Raw genomic sequence first — 24,482 nt, 5'->3', positions numbered from 1 at the left:
AGTATGTTTCAATCGGAAACCTGCGTATGACCTTATCACATTGCGAAAACCACCAAGAACACGTGCGCGCGTAGAGCGTGTTCCTGCATTGGGTGAGCTTGCAGGATAGGTACGAAGGCGCAAGGAGGCGGTCCGAGAACAAGTCAGAAGAGGCCCAGCCGTCGCTGATGTTACTTTATCTCGCCAAATTCACAGATACGATGGTGGCAATGTGACTAACAAGTCCGAGGCAAGGAAGCACATCTTGAGGGCTACGCAATAGTTGTCGAATGACGCGGTCGAAATACACATACTCTTTCTGCAAGAAGCTACAGATTTGATTGAAACAACATGAATGCCAATTCATAGGTAATTTCGAAGTGTCACTACCTGGGAAAGATCGAGTTGATATCCTTCTGTACTTCGATCTTGGGGATCTTGAGAGCGGATTGGTGAACAACAAGAAAAGTCAGATTAGTCGTGGGAGTGCCCCTTTTCGATTTGACCGATTCGTGTACCGTAGACAAGGCCAAAAACAGCTAATCGGTCTTCTTTTCAGGTCTCATGGTGTCATTTTTCCATCTGATCGTGTGCGCAATACCGTTGTTCACGAGCTCATGGCACAGGAGATCTCCAATGGATCAGCTTGGCGAATCGATGTCTCCCTGCACACACCTTTCCCGTGGGTTCGACGCGTCCAAGTTTGACTCCGGCTCGGACTCGTCAAGTGGCGCGGCCCCAGGATATGATGTGAGTAATTTTAGTGTTATGTCCCATCGCTCCGGTCTAAATGTCCTGTACGGCGATTTCTCACTCAGCTTTTGAGCAATATCCAGAGGTGATTGGCCAGATTCGTCACGCGTAGTCGGCGACAATCCCACAGACTCGCACAGGAATTTCATCACCTCGCTGGACGCGAGTGAACCGGCTAGAGCGCAATGGTGCAGTATCGTACGGCCGCGTTCATCTTTGTCGGCTAGGCGGACCCCGTGGTCTTGAAGAGCCTCGAGGACTTCAATGTCAAGTTTATTCAACTTGGCTGCTGCCAGGTGTCCATAGTTCCGACCTTCGTCTGGAGTGCGATAGAAAGCGTCAGCACCCGCCGAGAAAAGATGACGCGCCATGCGCGCTATTCGCCGTCCATTCACAAAGAATCTACTGAGTTGCACAGCTAGCGGCGACTCTTCTTCGTTGCTTAGCTGATTGACTGAACTGCCGTTGGCTATGAGAAAATCAATAGCCTCAGCGTGACAAGTCCACTCCCTATAGTTCCCAGCGAGAAGATGATGCAATGGGTTCCAGCCACGGGCGTCCCGCAAATCAGGCAATGTGCGGCCTGAATCGTTGACGTCTCTTAAAATTGTCTTCAAGGTCAGCAAGTCTGAGCTATGTGCAGCATGATGAAGGGAATGTAGTCCTCGATGGTCGATAGCCATCACATCCGCTCCTTTGTTGATCAACAATTGCACTGCCCTTGCGTTGCTTGCGCGGCAGGCCAAATGCAATGCAGTTTGGCCTTCGGAGTCGTGAGCATCACCTGTCACGTCCTTGCTCAATATTCTCGGAAGTATATCAGTCGACTGGAATCCATCTTGCTGGTAAGAAAGACAATGCAAGATTCCGAGTCCTTGATCGCATTTTACATCTAGGTCAATGTTTTCGTGGAACAGAAACGCTTCGACTATTTGTAATCGCATTCTTTCCAGCGCTGATTTTGTCTCGCCATACTCTGTTTCATCCTCTGAAGTATAGTCATAATTATCTAGCCAATCTTCTATCCGATATCTTGAATCGTTCCAGTGATCCTTGTTACCATTCTCTTTTGGTCCTGAAGGAGCTTTCCCCAGAGCAAAGTGTAGAGGTGTTTCCCCATAATGAGATCTCGCATTTGGATCAGCTCCTCTCTTAATGAAGTACTCTGTCATTTTCACGGAACCGTATAGAGCCGCAAAATGCAAGGGAGTAAGCCCTCGGTTTGATGAAAGTGCCAACTGAGGGATGTGTGGATCACTTTTAGGTTCCCAAGCTTGTCGTCCGTGGATCCACGTTGACCTCCAAACTTTCCTGTCGACGGGAAAGTCAACGGCAATTTTAGCGGTCATAATTGCGTCTGCTACTTCTTCAGAGTTTTTGGTATAGCCAGTATAGTGTAATGCGGTCATGTTCTCGTAATCGGTCGTCAAGTCGGCCCTGTGGCCCAGAAGCAAACTTACTACCTCCGCATGGCCATTCCGCGCCGCATCTATCAGCGCATTTCGGGAAAAGCAATCTTGCGCATTGATGTCTGCTCCATTGTCGATCAGTATCTGCACTGTGCCCTGGTGGCCTGCGGCCGCTGCCGCCTGCAGTGGAAAGTCATGGGAGCCCCCCTGACTGGCGGTGACATCAGCGCCCGTCTGAAGTAATTTACGAACCACACTCTCGAGGCCCATGTAACTTGCGTAGTACAGAGCGGATCCAAAACCCACTGACTCCGCGAAATTCGGTATGAAGATGTTAAAATTGTCCGGTTGATGCACACAAAGCCAGACATGCCGACTATGCTCTGACGTAAGGAAAGACACGATCCGTGCAGTGGCCTCTTCCGTTTTTTGGGAGTTGGCATGGTGATACCAATTGCTGCAGGTATATTCGAGTAGGGGAAATTCTTCTAGATCAGATCTGTTTACACACTTTTCAGGAGAATCGATGTAGTATTGAATGTACAAGAGGCAGCTATGCGTAAGGGCTTGGTGCCCTTGATCGCGATCGAGATGGAAAGGCTTGGCGTTGCTTGTGAGAATCCGAGCTGACTCCAGAAACTCTTGGACCGAAAAGTGAGCAAGCCTCACTGTGGCGCCTTCATATGCATGTACTTGTTTTTGAGGGTTGGATGTATCGTTCTCAAAGCTCTATTTGTCGGATGTGTCATCAGCATCATCAGAGCTTCTGTAGTCGTCGCCGCCGCCGTGCGAGTGATTTTCTGTGCCGGTCTCCACCACCACGAGACCTTCTAGGAGCTGGAGAGTATCCTTCCAGTCAACTCGGTCTGTTGCATCCACACCTCCTTCGCCAGCGGCTTCGATAGACCAATGGATCATTGTAGTCTCTGAAAGCTCCAGTAAAGTGAGAGGACGTCTTGCGTAGGAAATCCATTGCAATAAATCGAACGCATCCGAGCGGTCTCGTTCAAGAATAGCGGTGAGGATCCGCACGTACATTTCATCCAAGGTGTCAGGAAGGGCCAACAAAGCTGCTCGAATCAATTTTTGTTTTGTGAGCCTAGACTTTTTGAGCTCTTCAAGCTGACAGCATGCCCACCAGAACCTGTTGGGCAAAGATAGATTAGTCCGCGAGTTTATCATGATGATCACATAAGAAACTCACATTGCATCGGCCTTCTTCACGATCGTGTCCTCGATCAGCTTTTTGGTCGAATTGTCTAATCGTCGCAGCATTCGATCTTCCGCAAGTTGTGTAAGGACGTAAATTCGAATGTCCGAATCTACTGCCTGTGCCTCGAGAGGCATTGAGACCACTCTCATCTCTTCCATACGATCCCTGATCTCTGGATAGTCCCGACTAGTTGCGATCATGCGAAGTTGGGGCACGTCACGCAGAAGGCGCTGGATCAAAGGCATGACACCCATTCGAGCTCCTTCCCCGGGTAAACACTCGTCCAGTCCATCAACGTGAAAGAACACCGCATCATACGATGTGACACTGATTGACAAGATGCGATGTAGTTCGTCCAACCCGAGAATATTACGCTGCGGTCTATCGTACGCCTGGTTCAGCAGTGAGAGACCAGGCTCACTCCACCCCAGCTGCACCACCATTGACCGTACCAGATCTTCGTACGTTTGTCTTGAACGGTCAGAAAAGGAGAAATAGAAAATAACTTGTGCTTCTCTGTTCAAAGCCGAACAGTGCGATCGTATGTGTTCAATAGCCGTGGAGCACAATACTGTCTTGCCACTGCCTGCTTTGCCATGGAGCCACAAGTGACGATGCTGGCCGGATTTCCACGCCTTGTACTGATGATTTTTGAGGAGCCAATCACCGGTTCCAGGCTCATGTCGGTTCCGGATGGCCTGGTGATTGTCCCAAGGGCGGTTTGGGGAGATCCATTCAGAGATTCGGCAAAACCGCTCGGTCTCATCTGCAGCCAGCTTTTAGCTCCGATGTATGGCTTCCAAGAGCCGTTCTCTCGCTCCTTTCTCTCCCTCGCCATAATTCGTGCCCGGGCGGACACTAAAGATTCCAAAGAGGGCATAAAATTTGTCTTCATCTTCCGTTGTTCTTCGATGCTCCATCCAGGCAAATTTATCCCTCGTTGTAAGTTTCGCATTGTTCTCAAAACATCGCAGTACATCCTCAGGCACCCCTGTGATACCTGCGATTTCGGTGTCCCGATTTCGACCGATGTCCATTTTGGAGAAGCTATACAGCGACCCTCCCTTGTTTCCGATGACTTCCCATGTCTTTGAAAAGAAGATAACGATGCGAGGCGCGAGCAGTTCTTGCAACGTCCAGCCTCTCTCGAACCACTCACTACGCTGAAAGCTGGCATTGTCTTCAACGACCTCGACATCTTTTAGATACGCGAGGCATATGTCTGCTTTGAGATACCATTCGAACATCGAATTGATAGCCCACGAAAGCTCCTGCGAACTGTCTTTATTGATACAGCATGTATCTATCCACAACCATTCGATAGTAGGTAGTTTTGTCTTGATGTAGTCGGCGAAAGCCCTGACTTTCTGATATCCGGCCGTGTCAGTGTTTTTCTCATCTCGCACATCTGCATAGCTTGTTTCCCGCTTGCTCCAGCGATGAGATGCGATCGCATACGGCGGCCGTGGTTTGTTTCTCCGAAACTCGGACAAGCCAAGAGTCTTCACGTTGAGGAGCCGCATGACGAGTCCCATCTTGACATATCAATTGTAAGACGTGGAGGTGTTATTTCCTTCAATCTCAAGGCGGCTGCCGATAAAGATCAACATGATTGTGGCTGTGCTGCATTGCCAGACTACCCAAAGAGAAGTAAAGCACCTGCATATTCATGAACTTTGACGGGGTAGGTCCAAAGCGGCCAAATGACCGGCGCATACGAGAGGTCCAAAGCCACGAGTACAAGAATGGTCACGCCGAAGGGATCCGTTTGCAGACGTCTGAAGGTGAGATATGCTTGAACTGTTTAAGAGAAAATGAAGTGAAGTAAATTCGACGACGGAGAACTGTTTGAAATAGCGCACAGCGCACAACCACGACGCGTACGTGTCGTGTCAAATTTCCGACCAACCTTCGCAGAACCCTGGAACTCATCAAGGCATACATATCGCTTCACTTACACACGGAGGTGTCCGTACGACATATATTCAGCGTCTGTGTTCCACAAGGGAATTTCAAGTCACTCTGTGTATGATACAAACTCACCAAGCACTCTGATGATCAACCTGATTCTGCGATTGAGGGGTCGGAAAGGCTGCCGCTTGTCGCGCCATTGAACGAGACGACGCGATGAACTGTCTGGCAATTTACTTACGGCCATGACCATTTCGCCTAGTATCACGGTCTCCCTCAAATGTGATTGATGGGCGACGCTTGCTTAATCTAAATATTCCTCTATTCGCGTCGTCGCGGAACGATTCCCTGACAAAGCTCCCAAGTCACTGCCGCGAGAAAACCCACAAGCCCAAAGAACGGATAAGATACAATGATTCCCGCGAACGAAACGTAGCACTCCGGCGATGCGTCCCAGAGTTCACCGGAACACAGATCGATGTACCTTTCCAACTCCGAACTTCCCGATCCGAACGCATGGAAGATGGCCGCCGCCAACACGGCCCCGGTCAACCGCAAGCCGAGTCGGCTGGTATCTTTCATCACGACATCAAACCGTCGCATCCCTTCATCCACCCGTGCTGCCTCACGTCGGCGTGTCTCCGGATTCTTGCTGCGCTCCCGGTCCCAGTGGCCACCATATATGTAGCCGGCAATGGCAAAGAGAATATGCGCGAGCGTGATGGTGAAGATCTTGTTTCGGCAGGACGCATCCGAAGCGGAGGCCTTACCATCGATGCAGTCTCCACGATAGCGGAGGAGGTTTTTCAAGCCGTTGCATAGGAGGTAGAATACCGCGCCAAGGAATGTCGCAATGACTCTCCGAACCGTGAATGATTTCGATGATTCGTGATCACGACGAAGTGGTTTTTCCATCGCTATTTCTTTGGCTGTCTTCATGATCATTTGTCAGATAATCAGAGAGGGGCGTAACAACCTTCGCGCCCACATATGTGCCCACTTCACAACTAACAATTGACATTAACTTTATGCTCGACTGTGCCGCAAAGAGTGGGCACAAAGCTCGAGACTGTCCATCCTCATACCGTCATAAAATAACGCAGCGAAAGCTCCCTGATCAGTAACATTTCACGCGTTCTTAGGTCTGTGAGATCATGTTTCTCCTGAAAGATAGCATGATTGTGAAAGACCAACAAAGTTACCCTTCAGCATGATCTCCATTCTTTTCCTGTCCGTCCATATACGTGAGAGCAGAGCCGTTGCGCACGCAACAGCAAGAGGAGCGACCAGATCGAGGCAAATGCTGTCAAAGCATTCCCAGAGCGAGACACATCTGGAGCATGAACTCGAAAAGAGAGCGGCTTTGATCCTGGTCTCATTGAAGATGAGTTGTGATTCGAGAGGTCACATAGCACCAGAGGATAAGGAGAACGTTCTGTGCAGGGTTTGTTCAGATCGGACGGGGCAAGTTGAGCCTTCAATTAGCACGATTTGTGATCGCTCTCGTGAGTTTAAAGACATCGGAGTGTCGTCCGATTTGGCGGAAACGTCCAGACGCCAACACTAAATCAAGGCTGTCGGGCAGACGTGTAGCGGGGGCGCCTTTTGCGTTTTCGTTCAGCTTCTAAATTAATTTTATATATCCTAGACCCTTCATGAGTTCGAAGTAAAGCTTGACTTAGAGAAAGCACTTAGATAGTTTCGTCAAGGTTCGCCAGCACCGTTTGCGGGCACATTTATCTGCTGGGACTCGAGTAACAAGCCGAATAGAGAGCCACCGTGCGCGCCACACCGGGTGTATCGGGATACACTCGTCATCTTTGAAATGATACGTGCTGTGCCGCGCCTCTCGTTGCACCGTATCTGCGAACTATGTCGACCTTCCGTCATTCACTGAAGTCTCGTCGACGATAAGCTTGACATGAATACAAACCCTGCAGAATGCCACGGTCATCGTCGTCGCCGCCTCGGGCCTCTACAGACTCTTCCTCCACCCCGCACGCTGGCCTTCGCCAGTCCTGCAATCGATGCTATGCCCAGAAATTGCGTTGCGTGCGCGTTGATGGCGTTGAGAAAAGCCATGGCGTCTGTCAGCGTTGCACACGCCAGCAAGTCAAGTGTGTATATAGCGCATGCGCTCCGAAAGGCCGACCTCGTATCGTTCGCGCTGCACTTCAACGTTCTATAGAACGAGATTTGTCCGGCTATCAGTCAAGTCCGAAATTATCGTTAGAAGCTGCTACTACAGCCCCGACTACCACCCTCTCTGCGGCTGCCCTGACTACTCCGTCCGATTCCGCCTTGAACGAATCAACGGCATCTCGGCCACCCAGCTTGGGAGGGTGCGCAACAAGTACCGAAGCGAATTATTCCCTGCAAAGTCCTTTATCAGGCGAACTGACAGCGACAGAGATCCATCAACCACAGATGTGGCCGCCTATACCAAATAGCACAGATCTCGGCTGGAATGAACTTGACGTGGATTTTGATCAATGGTTTCCACAATCATTGCAAGCTGCGGATGCTGGCCAGACGGTTTTCGACTCTGACATGCGAGAGTGGACCTCCCACACCTTGGGCATCTTTGATTCTAACCTCGATGAACACGCATCCGAGCTTGGCGTCGAAGACACGAGTTCTGGGAGTAGCTTAAGTAGAGCCAACATTCAGCCCATCGTCAGCACCGAAAATTGCTCGGGCAATACCACCTGCGGTACCTCTCATATAGCCGAACTAACGCAGCTGAACCTTCGGCTCTGTATCATACATCGCTCAGTCACGGCGTTCACATTGAGTGGCTGTCAACGCCCGGGTCCCGTCATCGATATGGCTGCACTGACAGTCGTAATGGACTGGACCTCGCAAGCTTCCAAAGACTTGCGCCAAGGCCACCTCCCTGTCGTGAACGAGTCTAAGTCGGACGGCGTCGGGATTGCGCTGCGAGAGATCTTCTCGGCTTCTTGCGAGTTGCTCCGAATTCTGAGCATTTTGATATCCGTTCCATATATCCCATGCGCCAACAATTTAAGTACAGTTGGCGTTCTCCTCTCGCCAGACGCGATAGATCAGATCATGGGCGGCACGTTTCGACCTCGGCATCCTCCAATACCTCCGTCGAGCACTCCGTCCCGAAGTCCCAGCAAAACCCCGTCGACTGGTGAATCATCGCTATGTGAAACCAAAAGTTCTGTGATTGATCAGTTGATCATCGCCTGTGCTGTTCTACTACTGAACATTCTCCTCGTGGTTCTTGATATCATTCAGAATGACATCGGTCGAGATATGTTTCCGACGCCCATGGCCAATATCCGTACCATTCTCGGCACGCAGATCTGCTCGTACTTCATTGATCGCCAGAATCTCGCCGTCGATCTGTATCTCTCTAGCGTCTCGCTCACTACACAGCGGGCTCAATCCCAGGATCCTGATCGGATCCTCACGCCTGCTGACTCTGGGCTGACTGCGTCGCTGGAGGAACTTGCCAAATTGCGAGATGACATCCAGCAGCGTTTTGTGCGATTAAGACATTTTCTGCCCATGTAATTAAGCAGGCGGGTAAGGCGTTCTTCTCATGTTGTGTCGAAGGGAGACAATCCGCACGCGGCGCAGCGTGAATGCATGCACAGTACGTCCTCTCCGGAATTGATGCGACTCGAGCTTGGCGTGTTCCTAGAGCGGTTGTTCTTTGGGGAAGCAGATTATGCGCGGAAGTTCCACGAATCCGTTCAGCAAAACATCAATTCGTTGTCTTTTACATCTGCACTTCTATTAATTCTTGAGGTATTGCTTTGAAGGTCAATACCTGAGCGACGTTGGTCGAGGTGCACTGCAGAGTATCTAGAAAAGAACTAACCCCAACCCTAGTCGAGACTGAAGCTTGGGCTGGGTCGTCCGCTCATTCAAAATGTAATTGCGTCCAAATGATGTTACAGCATCATCAGCTCAACGAGACCAACAATTATTGCTTCAAAGGGGTATAAATTGACCTTTTATCATAAATATTTAAAGAAAGCATCATACTGGTGTTTCATCTACACATGTCTCTCCAGTGGTGCCTTTCGGTGCTTTCCTCGACATGTCATTGGGCGCAGGCTGAATAAGCACCGAATCTCTGGGAAACCCGATCAATATAAAGCACCGAATTACATTTACTGAGGCACGGGTGAGGCTACAATTAGGCTTAAGCCACTGTAGACGTCGACTGCTATATTACCTTCAATACACAATGGCATCCTGACGACTCGGCACTTTTTGTCCAGTCGGCAGATACTAATGAGACTGTTTTCGTCTCAGCCTTGGATATGTGTATATAGTATTTGATTAATCCACCTCGAATGAGCAATTGAGTTCTCCATGTCGCTCGTTCTCGTTCACTCGAAAGAAACCCCAATCAACTGCAACACATTACATCACAACAACATTGGGACCTAGGCTTCGTGAAAGCATGGCAGGCATTGTGAGCCGGTTGTGGGAGGCTTTCAGCCCGTCGAATCCACCGCCAAAGAGCGCTGATGCGCTCAGGTTTGGAATCTTGGGTGCAGCTACTATTGCGTGAGTGTCAGCAGCAAATCGTCCAGCCCGTCCCTGCTGGTCGAGAGTGCTTGTAAAGACACTCTGAATGGCACCAGCTAATGCTGTGATCTCAATACACAGCCCGCTCACCTTGACTAACCCGGCGAAAACGCATCCTGAGGTCATTGTTCAAGCGATTGCTGCACGAGATCGCGCCAAAGCTGAAAAGTTCGCCAAAGCCAATGGGATCCCTGAGGTCAAGGCATCGTACGAAGGTATTTAAGCCGTTCGGTCCGCATATCTGACGGCCATGATTGCGGCATGCTGATGTTCGTCCGTCATTCTTAGAGCTCATCGATGACCCGAACATCGACTGCGTCTTGATCCCTCTTCCCAACGCTCTGCACTTTGAGTGGGCGGTGCGAGCCATCCGCGCCGGCAAACATGTCCTATTGGAAAAGCCTGCCGTGTCAAACGCACAAGAGGCGGAGGCGCTTTTCCGTCTGCCCGAGCTATCCGTACCAAATGCGCCGGTCTTGCTAGAGGCGTTCCACTCGCGCTTCTACCCCTCCTGGATCAAATTTCGCTCCCTCATCAACCCGGATGATGTCGTCTCCGTTAAGAGTGCCTCCATGATCCCCTGGTGGGGCACTAGTAAGAGTGATATCCATTTCAACTACAATCTCTCCGGCGGTAGCATCATGGCCATGGGTACCTACAATTTTGCCGCACTGCGGATGCTCTTTGGCGCCGAGCCCGAAGAATGTATCAGCTGTAATACTCACCACTACACCGATGGCGAGCATCACGATTGCGACTGGGACTTCCACGCCACCTTCCGGTTTCCTGGCGGCCGCATCGGCGAGGCCAGCAGTACCCTCCGCGGTCCTACCTGGTGGACTCCGTCCACCGCTGAAGTGCAACTACGCGCCGTCCTTGTGCCCGAGGCAGAGTTAGAGAAGTCCGGACAAGAGAAGTTCCGCATCCGCAAAGCGACCCTACACGGCATCGTCCACGGCATCTTCTGGCATCGCATCGACCTCCACGATATGTTCGAAGTGCGCGAGAAGAGCACGGGTCGCGTGGTGAGGACGTGGACCGAGACAAACTCGGAAAAGGCATACACTTTCGCCGAGGCTGGCGCCGACTTCGCGGGTCTCCCCAGCGAGGCCTCGTGGATGTCGTTCCGGCATCAGTTGGAGCAATTTGTGAACCGGGTGAAGGGACGGGAGACGACAACGTGGGTGGATGGAAATGAGTCGATCCGACAGATGCGAATGATCGATTTGGCGTATGAGAAGAGCGGGTTAGGTGCTCGTCCTTCGAGCAAGTTTCTTGGAACGTTGTAATAGAAATCTTGAGCAAGATGAGCCTGAAGAGTACTATCCGGAGTGCGAGGGATCATGATTACTCTAAGGGTATGCGAAGGCAAAAAACGGAATTTTCTCGACAAGCCATCTTGTTTGACAGATGGTCATCACTCATGTCGGATGTTCCATCTTGCGATGCAGCTGCTCGCCATTCGTGGTTGGCACGAAGTTGTGATTGTACCGAAAATCGTCTCATCGACAGGGAGAAAGCCCGCGCTCTGCTCGTCGTCGGACAAGAGCGGCGGGGACTCTGGTTCGTGCTTAATTCTGCTCGGCCCGAGCCGGTCTCTCTTTCACGCGAAGGCGGTGATGCCGGCGGCCGGCTTAGCTTATGACTATGTGTAGGCGCGTAAAACACTGATAATCATTAGCGTTAACGTAATCCATCAGCGAGCCGGCCACACCACCGAACCCGCCACTTTTCCTTGGCATTGTAAACATCATCTTTCCTTTATAATATCTCAACAACAAGACATGTTATTAGATAATCAAGAAGGCAGAATCGAGCTTGCTATTAATGCCTACAGATCTGGTCAATTTCGGAGCCAACGGAGCGCAGCTGCAGCTTTTGGTGTTCAACATCAGAAACTCTCTACAAGACTGAATGGAACTAGCTCTCGCGCCACTATGGTTCCAAACTGTCGAAATCTCACGCCAACAGAAGAAGAGACGCTTAAGCGACATATCCTCGACCTTGACGCGCGAGGATTTGCGCCCCTACTCTCTGAGGTAGCAGATATGGCAAACAAACAACTAGCTATACGAGGAAAAGGGCCAGTTGGCAAACGCTGGCCTGAGAGATTTGTATCGCGTTCAGATGAGCTCAAGATGGCATTCAATCGAGCAAAGGATCGTCAGAGAATGCTCTAAGAAGACCCGGAAGTAATTTACGCGTGGTTGAAGCTAGTTGCGGACACAAAAGTCAAGTATGGTGTCCATGACGATGACGTCCACAATTTTGACGAAACAGGCTTCCAGATGGGTGTAATTGGATCAATAAAGGTTGTTACAGGTTCAGAGAGACGAAAAAGACCTATACTAGTTCAACCAGGCAACCGCGAATGGGTAACAGTAATACAGAGCATCTGCGCCGCAGGCTATGCCATCCCACCCTTTATTATCTATAAAGGGCGCGTCCACATCTCTGCGTGGTATGAAGACGCTGATGTCCCTTCGAATTGGAGGGTCTCAGTCTCTGAGAACGGCTGGACCAACAATAGCCTTGGTTTGGAGTGGTTGAAGCATTTTGACGCGTATACAAAGACGCGTCAAGTAGCAGGGTACAGGCTACTTATCCTCGACGGCCATGAGAGCCATTTGAACCAAGGTTTTAAGGACTATTGCCTTGAGAACAAGATCCTCACCTTGTGTATGCCTTCACATTCATCTCACATCCTCCAGCCTCTCGACGTAGTATGTTTCTCACCGCTGAAGAGAAAATACTCTGAGCGTGTCAGAGGCTTGGCACGGAACCGCGTCTTCTATATCAACAAAGAGAACTTCCTTCCAGCCTTTAAGGACGCGTTTTTCGACGTGTTTACGAAAGAGAACTGTCGAAAGGCCTTTGAGGCAACAGCGATAGTCCGTACAGACGCGCAAACAGTCATTGATCGTCTTGATATACGTTTACACACCCCTCCTCGACAGCTATTACCGGAAGCAGCATGGGAGTCCCAAACACCAAGCAATTCGCATGAATTCGGATCTCAATCACGGCTGATTAGTAGCTCTTTCCTTAGATCTCCACCCGAAGCTAAGGAAGGGTTCTCACAGTTGGTAAAAGGTGCTGAGTTGATGCTCCATCAGAATGTACTTCAAGCTGCACGGATTACAGAGCTTGAAGAGCAATTAGCAGTATTAACTAAGAGAAGATCGCGCAAACGGAAGCAGATACAGCAAGGTGGATCTATAGAGTATGGTATTGGAGCATTGCAGGCAGGCGTAGATGCGGGTCTGAGTGCTCAACAATCGAAAAGGACTCGTGATAAAGCTGGTCCTGAACGAGGACTTCTAACTCAACGACGATGTGGAAACTGCGGAATAGCTGGACACAACTCGCGAACCTGCCAGCAGGATAGAGATGCTCCTTCTGAATCATATCCTAGCATAGCAGCTGTATAACTAGGTATGTAGTCAAATAAACCATGTTTGCAGTCACCTCATTTTCAATGCCAAGGAAAAGTGGCGGGTTCGGTGGTGTGGCCGGCTCGCTGATGGATTACGTTATCATGTTATCATAAGCGACCTAAATCTGTTATCATTCGGAATCCGCGACTTCTCCGACTTGATACTGTAGCAACGACGATTACGAGATTCGAGCCTGTAGTGACTGTGCTGACCGAGACCACTCGCTCTCGGTGCACGTCCGCAAGTGTGACCTGCAGTTCTGTCTGTTGACGATGAGCGATTCGGCTGTAAAGTGAACCACGCCCTCATATGTAAATGTCGATCGACTCCGAGGCTGATATCATCATCCAACGAGCTGAAAATGTGATGATTGTTTTGCTTTCCTCCCACACGTAGACAACTGAGATGGTAAGCAACACTCCTACGGTCAGGTACAGTCCGTCTGATTCGAATTGCGGTCAGCATGCATAACGCTGAGTAATTCTGGACTTGCATGCATAGGCCTGGCCAGGCATGTTAATTATGAAACTGGTGGATTTAGCACATATCGCAATATGTGCTAAGCTCGCAATAATTTCAGCGTGGAATGTCACGATGAAATCGCTTTCGTTTAGATCACCGTCGTGAGCACGTGGTTCGGGCTGACTAAGGACACCAGAGCTTGGGCAATCCTGGGGCAAAGTAACCCGGACATCGTATTCGAAAATTGTCAATCTGCATCCCAATATGCATGTGGTTAGGCCGGAGCTGACCATTCCAAAGTTGTTGTGAACGCGTAATGTGGTTATAGAGCGTCTTTCGGATATGAGCGTCGGAGAACAAGGTCTCTCGCTACACTAGCTGGAATGGTGCTTCGGGATTCAATGATCTTCCAATCCTTAGTTTTAGGCTTTCACCGGCGGAAAAGAGGGAAAGCGGCCGGCGAGCTTCCCACTGTTTAAAGAAGCTTGATTCCCTATCTCCACATAGCGTAATCATCATTCCTACAGTCGAATCAGTAGTGCTGAGAGGCGCTTGCAAGTGTGCTTCAGCCCTCGAGAGAGCCAACAACCGTGATTCCAGCAAGCTCTGATTTGCTGCCTGTCGTCAAGCCACGCACTCTGATATGGTAAACCGGGTAATATAGATCCTCGGACCTCAAGATGCAGGATCCAGATCCCCCAGCACTTCGCTTACAGGCCGCGGCCAGCAAACAATGCAGGACCAAGCTCCTAGTCTCGAGAAACATCATCCCCAACAGAGTGTGAAATATCCCAAGGTAGAAGAGAGACCATGTGTGATGCACACATGGAGTCGTCGTCGTAGTCGAGTATGGGGAACCCCGCCGGAGCAAGCGAGTAAATGGTCGAGGTGGGAGCTGAAGGTCAGCCCCAGCAATTCGTCCAGGTCGTCCAACATCAGCAGGGTGCAGTGGTGGCTTGCTATCGATTCGGTCCGTGGTGTGGTAAGACACGCCACAATGCCAACAGTCGCAGTTGCAATAGTGACATGCTGCAATCCCTGCGTCAGCCAGGACCAGCTGCACATGTAGGACGGACACATCCCAGCAGGTAAATGAAGATGACTCAGCATCCCGAGACGTGTTTGAAGAAACGCTCGGCATATATTCGGTCACGTCCGTGATATCGTTCTACAAGAACGCGCCTCCGTTCGTGCATGTACTGTGTCCATGCCCGTGCGGTCACATTCGTGGACTTGCCGCGGGATGAGGAGGAGGTGGAATGCTGTGGCTGAATCCTTCAGCATTGTAGCCAACTCCAGTCTCGACCATCTCCTGATAATAGCCTGCATGCTATGTCTGCATATACGTGATGTCTGTAACACGAGAGGAGGATGCCCGTCAGTCGGCCTGCATTTGTTACCTTCACTTTGACTTACTTATCTACCTCGTCGTCCATCGCTCGTATTTTCACCGTGACACGAACCTCCGAACTTGGTCCGCTCGGTGGTAATGGATTCTCAAGATCCTCAAGTAGAGCCTGCTGCTGACAGTAACAATCGTGTTCCTACAACCAACGACACGAATGGAGAGCCGAAGAGTCGAAAGCTCCGTCAGACGTGCGAGGCTTGTCGAGAAGCCAAAATTAAATGCGATAAAGGCAGTCCTCGCTGTCGCCGCTGCGAAAGACTCTCCTTCAAGTGTGTGTACAGTCCTGCGAGGCACTTTGGCCGACCGCGTCCGAGTTCTCAACGGACGGACGAGAACATCGGCTCGGGCAGCGGGACGGGTGACGCTCGTGGCGCCGATCATGGCTCTCGGATCGTGACGAACGAGAACAACTCGGCATCTACAGTGACAACAGCGGCTGGATCGACGGCACCCCAAACGCCATCTTTCTCCACTCGGCCTGCTCTCCATCGAAATAGCTCTTCTCTTGCAACCTTCCAATCCAACCGGCCTCGATCAGACTCGTATCCTGCCGCCCACAATGGTCAACCTGGCGCTACCAATGGGATCGACTCTGAAAACGGAAACAATAACTGCAGCGATCAGATTAACGACATCGTCCATGGCGGTCATCCGACTCCCAACAAGAATAACAACAACGTCAACGGCAGGGTCGACGACTTTGCGCAGAATGCCTCATCCGATTGCTCTTGGATTGCAGATATAGACATAATGTCATCTCTCGACAAGTTCCCTCACAATCCGTACGAGTACGATTGTGCGACGGTAGCTGTTGCAACCATCCGCGAATTGTCCGAGTGGAGGCCGACCACCAACATTCCGGCATCAGCCGCCGATAACACCCATCCGGGATCCGCCAACGCCGTCACAGCAGCGCACATGCTCGCCGAGCAGATCCCGCACGCCAGCCGCCAGGCGGCCCGGATCCTTGTCTGTGCCTGCGCCGCCGACACGGACACGGCTCTGCTCGTGGCGTCTCTGGTCACGGCAATCCTTGAAGGCGCAGGCGCCGCACTGCGCGCCCTCGATGGTGGGGAACAGCAGGCCCTTCTTGTGTTCGGAACTTTGCCATGTCTTTCTCGCGTCGTTACTCTGTTTGGCCATCGATACAGCGTGACGCAGACTCGGCGGCCCCCGCAGGCGCTTCTGCTGCTGGCTGCGTCGTTAAAGACGACTCTCAAGACTCTGGCTGGGGAGATGACGGATCGTTTCCTTGACGGTACCAGTGATCCTTCACTTGCGTACATGGCGCATATGTTGTAGAGATAGTCATTGGTTTCCATAGGGCAAAATTGAAATCGAATTCATTCATGAGACATTTGAGCGAGACTCGAATTCGAAGATGTTGTCATAAGATTCCTAGCTAACGCAGACAAACAATTATGAGAAAGACAATCGAAAACTGTAAGCAATGAAGCACGTACATACAAAATCATAAACAGAGAATTCTCTCAAATCAGGCATGCTATGCACCTCTCCCTGTCCAAAGATGTCATCAAAACTAAGCATTCTGCTCCAACCACGCCTTAAGGTCTCCAACATGGAGCAACTCGAGGAAAAGCGAGCTCTTGACTTCGATCGCAAGCTGCTTCTTGAATTTCTCCGCAAGCACCAACGAGGTAAGGGAGTCCACACCCAATTCCACGAAGCTGGCCTCGTCAGTAAGCTCGGCCAACTCGAGACCGGTCTCGCTAGCAATGAGACGCAGAGCATCGCCGACGATGCCTGGCGCCACATCGACGACAGCTCCATCGTTGGCGCTGCTGTCTTGCTCCACGGCAGCAGGGACTGGGGTCACTGGCTTCGCCTTCTCCGTTGCCTTGACCACCGCCGGGGCCTGCTGGACGGCAGGCGCAGGGGCATGTGTTACCCGCTTGGCCTTTGCAGGTGTAACCTTGGGAGCAACTGGCGCTGTGCGGATACTGCTCTTCGCCGGAGCCGGTGCTGCTGCCGTTGCTTTGATCGCAGCAGTTGGCTTGACGTCATGACTGCCGGCAATCGCATCGCTCGGAGTGAAGAACTTGTCCATCAAGATACGGTGGACGCGGCGGAAGCGCATACCGCCCATCATTCCTACTACGGCTCCGCCTTGCGTGACGTAGACGTCGCCGGAGAACATGTTGGCCTCGCCTGTCGGTGCCATACGGACGTAGCTCTGGTATTTGCCGCCAGCGACGGCGGGTTCGAGCATGCGGCACGTCTCCCAGCCGTTGGTGACGTAGAAGTAGTCCTTCGTGTCGGAGGCATCGCTGCCATTCATGACCCAGCCACCAACGTGGAACAGGCTGTCGATCCAGTGGGGTGGTGTGTGCCAGGTACCGTGTCGATCTGTGGCCAACACAACGTCGGCGTAGGCTTCCAGCTCGTGAACCACGACGGATTGCATGCCCCGGTACTTGTCGGAGTAGTCTACCACATTCTTGAACAATGTGTATGTCATGTCGCGGCCCAGACGGCTGGCGGAGCCGCTGGGAACCATGGCTGTCAAGGCCTGGATGCGTGTCTCGACTAGCCAAGAGATGCGACGGAACTCTACCTCCCAGTCATTCGGGTCTTCGTATCTGACAACGGTTGTGGCATACGGCTCCTCAGAGCGGTTGCCCTGAGAATCCGTGTCAAATAGCTGCACCACGGTGGTCATCTCCGCGAGGTCCATTTCAGCCTCGATGTGCAGGAGTTGAGCGCCGCTTCTATCCGTCTTGGCCACCTGAGCGTGTTCGACAAGCATTTCGCTCACGTTCATGGGTACTGGTCCGGTCGCTGTCGGAATCATACGCTTGTACAGGTATTCGCCGACGGTCAAAGCCATGTCGGCCCAAATGGACTTGATGAAAGGTCAGTACCAGAAATCCATCTGCTATACAAGTATTGATCACTTACCGAGGTTGCTACTCCATATCCGTTCATGTGGTGACCATCCACGGCACCAAGAAGCTCAGGCTGCATCATGTCCGAAACGACGACAACTCTGCCAATGTCTTCCGAGATGTCTTCAGACAGGATTTGCTGCATAGAAGACGTTCGGAGCGCGGAGCCGCTAGGAGCGACAGGCTTTGAGTTGTTGAGTACGCCATTCGGGTAAGCCTTGTCCAAGGTCCAGGTACCCTCGTATTGGATCCAGTAGTTCTTCGCGTTCCATTTATAGGCATGGAGGTGCAAGAGCTTGAGGCTGCTCTCGAAGGGACGGTGATATTCGTTCCAGTTGATGGTCACGCCGCTGCGATGAAGCGATGTAAGAGTCTTCGACAAGGTGACAAAATTATCCTCGTCCCGACGGAAGGATGCGTGGGTCTGCGCTGCGGCCATGAAACCTCGGACGAATGAGACGTTGACTGGATGAGGTCCGATCTCGATCCAAATGGTCTTCTCATCAATGATGCCGATTTCTTGGGAAGACTCGAGAGCACCCACGAAGTTGACAGTCTCACGAGCCGCTTTGCTGAGGTACTTCTCGTTGATAGTCTTTCCATCGAACACACACGTGTTAAGTAGAGGGGAAATAACGGGAATCTTGGGTGTCTTGTATGTGACATGCTTGGCCAGCTGCTCGAATGGCTTTATCATGGAATCCATTTGGCTCGTATGGAAGGCAAAGGGCACATCAAGGAGCGTGCACTTGATGCCCTCATTCTCCAGGGTCTTCCGTGCCTCCTCGATGTCTTCGCGCAAGCCGCCGAGAACAGTATCGTTGGTTCCGTTCATGCACGAGACCTCATATTTTGCCTTGGTGGCGACGCTCTTGATCTTTTGAACACTAGCACGGACTGCCAGCATGCTGTGGCTACCCTCTTCAGACCCAGAGATGACGAATTGAGCGCGCTTTCCCACGAGGAGTATCGCGTCTGCAGCAGACAAAACGCCTGCTGTCACCAAAGCTGCATACTCGCCTAGGCTGTGACCAATGACAGCACTAGGTTTGACACCAAGCAGAGACCAGAACTCCGCAAGGGCGATCTGGGTGACGACGATGGCAAGTGCTGTAGTCACAGGGCATGCCTCGGTCGCTACGTGCTTGCCTTCGATGAATGGACGCACGGAAGAGAAACCCAACGCCTTCACTAGGCGGTCGAGGTGATCGATCTGATCGCGGTAAGCAGGGAAAGACTTGTACAAAGCTGCGCCAGTTCCAATGTAGAATGAGCCTTGACCAGTGAAGGCAAAGGTGACGGACGGAGCCGTGCTCGAGATAGGTCGAATCTCGCTGACTGTGTCAACAACGGAAGTCAAAGATTTCTGCAGATCCGAGATGCTCGAAGCTGAGATGGCGACTCTGGAGTTATGGTGAATACGACGAGCAGTGGTCGTGTATGAGAGGTCTCCGAGGTCGGTGTCAGGATGCTGGGCCAGATACTCAATGAGGGCGGCCACGTTGTCCTTGAGCGAGTTCTTGCTCTTGGCAGAGATCAAGATAGGATGACTAGTTCTGGGGTCTGAAACACCAGGAGCTTTGGCCGGAGCGTCGCCGAGAAGTAAAGTAGTGTTACCGCCATGAGCGCCGAAGCTGTTCACGACTGCATACCGAGTCTTGCCGTTCTCTCGCGGCCATGATTTCAAATCCAGAGCCAAACCAACTTGTCGCTTGTCGAGGTTGGTAGGAATGATGGGATTGATAGCTGTCTTGATGCCCACGTGCGGCGGAATCTCCTGGTTCTGGAACACGAGAAGAACTTTGAGAAGTGAGGCGATACCGGCAGCAGCCTCACCATGGCCGATGTTTGATTTCACCGCGCCCAGATGGAGAGGTTGGTCGGGACGACGGCGAGGCACAAGGGGAGCGAAAAAGTCGCAGACCGATTCAGATTCGATCGCATCGCCTACTTGAGTTCCAGTACCGTGGAGCTCAACATATCCGACATCTAGAGGGTTGACTCCCGCGGCTTGCATGACTTGAGCATAGTTGATCTTCTGAGCTCCGGCGTGAGGCTGAGTAATGGATGCGGCATAAGCAGAGTGGTTGGTTGCACCAGCAAGGACCGTAGCGAGAATGTTGTCGTTGTCTGCCACAGCATCTTCTAATCTTTTGATGACGACAGAGCCGATACCGTCAGCTCGACAGTACCCATCAGCGCCCTCGTCCCACACCTTACACTGGCCGGTCCTCGAGAGGAAATGGCCATTACCCAGCATAGCGTAGTTGTCAGGGTTCGTGATCACGCTGAGGCCACCAGCAATGACCATATCCGCCTCATTAGCCCAGAGGGACGAGCATGCTGCGTTGACGGCAGCCAAGCCGCTGGAGCACGCAGTATCGATGTTGAAGCTGGGTCCGCCGAATTTGAAGAAGTAATTAATGCGACCGTTGGCGAAAGCGCGCTCACCGCCCGGTACTGCGTGAGAGCCAATGTTTTGTGCTGCATTGAGTTCTCGCCAGTCATCACTAGCTTGGCCGTAAAACGTTCCGATCCTCTCGAGAGTTGTAGACGGTGTTCGGTCGGGGGCAAAGCCTGACATCTCGAGCGCTTCGTAGGCTGTGACTAGAGCAAGTCGATGCATCGGATCAGTTTGTTCAGCCTGTGCGAATCGATTAGCGCTATGTTGGAGTCTCAGCATGTACAATCTTTATGCCTACCTCTCTCGGCGACATGTTGAAGAATGCAGCATCGAACAAGCCCGGTTCGTCGATGAAATTACCATACGGTGTAGGAGTCGAGTTGGGAACCTGGCCCGTGGGGTCGAAATGGGCTTGCAGATCAAATCGGTCGGCTGGAACCTCGGTATGTGTGTCTTTCTTGGCCTTGAGAAGGTCCCAGAAGAGCTTGCAATCGTTTGCGCCGCCCGGAAGTCTGCAAGACATTCCAACGATGGCCAACGTGGATTGCGCAGTGGTACGTGTTGCACTAGGCTTGATGTCGTGAAAGCACCAATCGATGTAATCCGTTTGCGTGATGGTGACCTCGCCGAGACTAGTAGTCAGGGTGTCCAGAAGACCTTTGGAGACGATGGATGATCGAAAGAGAAATGTCTCGCATTCCGCTGTACCGGATTCTGACAGAAGCTCCAATACGCCTGCGCTGAGATTGTCCAGGAATATGGATCCTGTCAGGATCTCAGTGGCGATCTCCTCGAACAGTTCGCCTGCATCGCAAGCCTGGTACGGCTTTCCGGTTTGAGGTGAGAGCAGCGGAAGTTGTACTCGGAGCGAGGGCTCGCACTTGAAGGGTGATCCTTGAGTCACGGTCCTGATGTCGTCCGCGGTGTAGAGATGAGGCGCGTGGCACAATCCATTGTATACGGGCATTGGGAAGTGCTTCGAGTACCGAAGGGCTTGAGAGTTCAGGAACGCACTTTTCAACCTCGAAGGAGGACCGCTGACACTAACTGAAGTCTTGTCAGACGCACTGATGAAGACCTTGGTGGCCTCTGGATTAAACTAGGAAAGTGATATCAGTAAAGCAGTCGGCGAGGCATTTGTCAGGATGCAAGTCTCACCGATTCGACATTGTACCTGTCGATCTCCTCTTGAACCTTAGCAGCCGACAAGCCGGTCACAACAAATGCCCAGCTGTCGTAGGTGCCATCCTGGTCGCGTGACTCCAAGCGTTCTGATACGCCATCGACGTGGACGCCCAATCTGAAGGCCACTCGAACACTTTCGACTCCGTGGTCCGCTACCTCTGCCAAACAAGTAGAGACAGAAATAGCTGCCGCTGCGAATAAGCCGATGCTGAGACCAGAGAGGATTGGTCTGACTCTCAAAAAGTCGAATGGCAAATCTTCAGCCTCGTGATGACTGTATCGTAGGTCAGCTTGTATTGAAAAGTATCAAAGAATTTCCAAGTAATCTGACCCGAGGAACATGCCAATCTCCAGCACGCAGAGTAGAGCACTCTCCAAGGCGCCACCCAAGGGCCCTTGTCGAAAGTTGGAATCATCGGCAATGGACAAAATCGACTTGAACGGAGGTACAAGTTTCTTCAAATGCAACGGTAACGAGGCAACTTCCTCGTGAATCACTTCACTGCAAGCGTCCAGGAAAGTAGCCAAGAGACGAAATCTTTGAGTCTTGCTGTTGGTATGAAGGCGTCGGAAAAGGTCTCGGAGGTCGTCATTCGGGAACTCGTGTCCAAAGAACACAAGTCGCGACGAAAAGTCATTCATGCCTTCCGTTGAGGGAGTGGCAGTCATGGCTGTGGTTCGTGGAGCGAACTATTGTTGAAGTGAATGCATAGAGAGAAAGAGAGGGAGGTGGTACATTTGTTTCTTCTGCAGAACCACAGCGTCAAATAGTAGCCGTCGGCATTGTACGCTGATGGCACTCCAGGTGGTCGGCTTAGTAGAAGCAGTCTTGGCGTCGCGTGGGAAGCAAGGTAGTCTGACTTGGCTGATGCATTGGTTAGCACGGGAACCGACGTGGAGAAAACAGCCGCTCACCACGTAACCAGGCTCGGATGACGGCCCTACGCCCTCGAAATCCGATGCCGTCTGTCCAATCATTTAGCAGATCGCATGAAGAGGACCAAGAATACCCGCGTAGCTTTTAATCTTCGTGGACAAGCTTCACGCCAGTACGCGTGGACGTCTGATGGAAAACTTCCATGTTCTTCTAGCCAGATTTCGAGGATTTAGAACTTTCATCATTCTATCAGAGAGCGAATGTTTCTTGCAAAGAGGCTCTTCCTTATGGTGAAGATCAGGGTTACCAAGCGAAAAATTTTCGTTAATGGTGCGTAAAAGCAAACTTGTCTTGCGATTTGGCAAAATTTGTGCTAAACATAGGAGATTGAGTAGAAGTATCATCTCAATCTAGTACTACGCCGCAGACAGTACGTTCTCGTGTCCCGCTTCCGAGCGCTACATCACAAGAGTTTGCTTGTTCACAAACCATCGCTGAGTACCACCATTCAGAGAAAAGCCCACTTTGCGCGTATCAGCAAGCATGCGCAGAATTTCCATTGTAGAAGGCTCGATTGCTCCCTGCAAGAGTTCCTTGGGTACCTCCCCGTGAATGATGCGAATGATCTCTTGCGCTGACAAATTCGCCAAACGAGGATTGCGGTTCTGAGCCGACATGTGGTCAAGCAGAGCACGGAGAATCAGCTTTTCACGGGTTCTTTTCTGGCGAATGTACTGATTCAGCTTGGCAGGCAAGTTGTCGATCGTGACACCGTGAGCTGGATAGCCGATAGTGCAGCCCTGAGCGGCCATTCGTTCGAGGCTTTGCAGATACGACGCAAGATCTTCGACCACCGTGAAGCCGTGGCCCAGGACGTTATCGCCGGTGAATAATGCGTTCTCTTCCTCGAGCAGGAAACACATGTGATCGATAGCATGACCAGGCGTGAAGAGGGCCCTGACCGTAGCACCCTCTACTGCGAAAATTTGCTGATTCTGAATATCAAGCTGACCCGGGTCAGGATTGCACTTGTATATACGATGTGCGATAGAGGGATCGTGGGCAACCAGGTCGGGGACACCGCCTGTATGGTCTCCATGCCAATGTGTGAGCAGAACATGGGCGATGGTCAAGTCTCGATCGTTCAAGATCTCTACCAGTCTTTCGATCCAGACCGGTATTCCCTAATAGATGATTGTCAGAACTGTGGCAAGGCGATCTAGACTCCAAGACGGCGTCCGAGGCCACTCCACCGACGTACCTCGCCGGTGTCGATCAGAATTCTTTCCTTGCCAGTGCCGAGAAGGAAAGTGTTGGTGCCCTGAAGTTGCATCTCTCCAGGGTTGCCTCCCATAACTCTGACGACTCTGTTGGTGAGGTCCTCAACATCTTCGAGGAGTGGCAATTGACGCCCTTGAGCACAGAGGTAGTCTTTCCAGAATTCCCGATCGATCTTCACGTTTGCTAGGGTCGCCATAGTTTAGCAGATGATGTCAGGATCGACGAACACCAGGGGCCACGTTCCTAATGTGTTACCAACGGATGGTGTGTTGCCAAGTGATTGTTGCCCCATCGAGTCACGACCTCCACAATCATCGCTGACAGCACAGTAGTGCCTCCATCTAGCGAGGATGCTCACGTTAGCTGTGGCACTGATCGGATACCGAGCTGCGCCGGACGAGCAGGACAGGTCTCATGCTGAGCAAGTATAATAGACAGGTGCTGTCGTCGATCGAGATCGTCTTGCGTAATCATCTCGCTCAATCATCTCGCGGCAGTGCTATTGACGAGAATGGTGGGATATCGCCCGTCATCCCGACGACCAAGTTGCGTCTAGGTAACGTTGTTTGCCGGACGCACCATCACGCCATCACGCCCTGGTTATATTGAAAAAGGTTGAGCGCGTTGCGTGGAAGTTTCGGGGCCCAATGATTGTCAAAATCATTGGCGGTCAAGTTCACCACCT

General features: G+C 51.6%; 10 protein-coding genes across 10 annotated transcripts; 3 read left to right on the top strand and 7 right to left on the bottom strand.

Moving 5' to 3' along the window:
• Positions 1–280: 280 nt before the first annotated feature.
• On the bottom strand, positions 281–2,570 carry K489DRAFT_150577 (ankyrin). Its single transcript, XM_033599219.1, has 2 exons — positions 2,394–2,570; positions 281–2,263 (listed from the first exon to the last, which is right to left on the bottom strand). Exon 2 carries the CDS (start codon positions 2,139–2,141, stop codon positions 621–623), a length of 1,521 nt encoding a protein of 506 aa, XP_033462214.1. The 5' UTR covers positions 2,142–2,263; positions 2,394–2,570; the 3' UTR covers positions 281–620.
• On the bottom strand, positions 2,163–3,599 carry K489DRAFT_314985 (ankyrin; the record flags this gene model as incomplete). The annotated part of the gene is made up of 3 exons (XM_033601061.1): positions 2,163–2,861; positions 3,003–3,240; positions 3,346–3,599. Coding segments are annotated over 3 exons (1,191 nt in total), but the record flags the coding sequence as incomplete, so codon positions are not given.
• Positions 3,600–3,791: 192 nt separating this feature from the next.
• K489DRAFT_293084 (uncharacterized protein) lies at positions 3,792–4,100 on the bottom strand (the record flags this gene model as incomplete). The annotated part of the gene is made up of 1 exon (XM_033600244.1): positions 3,792–4,100. A coding segment is annotated over one exon (309 nt), but the record flags the coding sequence as incomplete, so codon positions are not given.
• A 33-nt stretch (positions 4,101–4,133) lies between these two features.
• Positions 4,134–4,877, bottom strand: K489DRAFT_314462 (uncharacterized protein; the record flags this gene model as incomplete). Its single annotated transcript, XM_033601012.1, has 1 exon — positions 4,134–4,877. One exon carries the CDS (start codon positions 4,875–4,877, stop codon positions 4,134–4,136), a length of 744 nt encoding a protein of 247 aa, XP_033462211.1.
• A 627-nt stretch (positions 4,878–5,504) lies between these two features.
• Positions 5,505–6,675, bottom strand: K489DRAFT_377721 (uncharacterized protein). The gene has a single exon (XM_033604225.1). The coding sequence runs from the start codon at positions 6,208–6,210 to the stop codon at positions 5,587–5,589; it is 624 nt and encodes a 207-aa protein (XP_033462210.1). The 5' UTR covers positions 6,211–6,675; the 3' UTR covers positions 5,505–5,586.
• A 325-nt stretch (positions 6,676–7,000) lies between these two features.
• On the top strand, positions 7,001–9,239 carry K489DRAFT_377720 (uncharacterized protein). Its single transcript, XM_033604224.1, has one exon. It carries the CDS (start codon positions 7,207–7,209, stop codon positions 8,806–8,808), a length of 1,602 nt encoding a protein of 533 aa, XP_033462209.1. The 5' UTR covers positions 7,001–7,206; the 3' UTR covers positions 8,809–9,239.
• A 467-nt stretch (positions 9,240–9,706) lies between these two features.
• Positions 9,707–11,320, top strand: K489DRAFT_333834 (NAD(P)-binding protein; the record flags this gene model as incomplete). Its single annotated transcript, XM_033602177.1, has 3 exons — positions 9,707–9,816; positions 9,919–10,052; positions 10,126–11,320. The coding sequence occupies 3 exons, from the start codon at positions 9,710–9,712 to the stop codon at positions 11,124–11,126; spliced, it is 1,242 nt and encodes a 413-aa protein (XP_033462208.1). The 3' UTR covers positions 11,127–11,320.
• Positions 11,321–14,973: 3,653 nt separating this feature from the next.
• Positions 14,974–16,603, top strand: K489DRAFT_377718 (uncharacterized protein). Its single transcript, XM_033604223.1, has one exon. It carries the CDS (start codon positions 15,226–15,228, stop codon positions 16,444–16,446), a length of 1,221 nt encoding a protein of 406 aa, XP_033462207.1. The 5' UTR covers positions 14,974–15,225; the 3' UTR covers positions 16,447–16,603.
• Positions 16,566–22,667, bottom strand: K489DRAFT_150370 (conidial yellow pigment biosynthesis polyketide synthase). Its single transcript, XM_033599218.1, has 6 exons — positions 22,558–22,667; positions 21,971–22,504; positions 21,613–21,913; positions 20,753–21,553; positions 18,064–20,694; positions 16,566–18,007 (listed from the first exon to the last, which is right to left on the bottom strand). The coding sequence occupies exons 2-6, from the start codon at positions 22,306–22,308 to the stop codon at positions 16,685–16,687; spliced, it is 5,394 nt and encodes a 1,797-aa protein (XP_033462206.1). The 5' UTR covers positions 22,309–22,504; positions 22,558–22,667; the 3' UTR covers positions 16,566–16,684.
• Positions 22,668–22,849: 182 nt separating this feature from the next.
• K489DRAFT_377716 (metallo-beta-lactamase superfamily protein) lies at positions 22,850–24,437 on the bottom strand. Its single transcript, XM_033604222.1, has 2 exons — positions 23,778–24,437; positions 22,850–23,700 (listed from the first exon to the last, which is right to left on the bottom strand). The coding sequence occupies exons 1-2, from the start codon at positions 23,991–23,993 to the stop codon at positions 22,975–22,977; spliced, it is 942 nt and encodes a 313-aa protein (XP_033462205.1). The 5' UTR covers positions 23,994–24,437; the 3' UTR covers positions 22,850–22,974.
• Positions 24,438–24,482: the final 45 nt, after the last annotated feature.

This window comes from Dissoconium aciculare, assembly GCF_010015565.1.
Source record: "Dissoconium aciculare CBS 342.82 unplaced genomic scaffold K489scaffold_3, whole genome shotgun sequence".
NCBI classification, from domain to species: domain Eukaryota; kingdom Fungi; phylum Ascomycota; class Dothideomycetes; order Mycosphaerellales; family Dissoconiaceae; genus Dissoconium; species Dissoconium aciculare.
The sequence above is the reverse complement of the archived record's forward strand: the minus strand, read 5'-3'. Positions and strand labels throughout refer to the sequence as shown.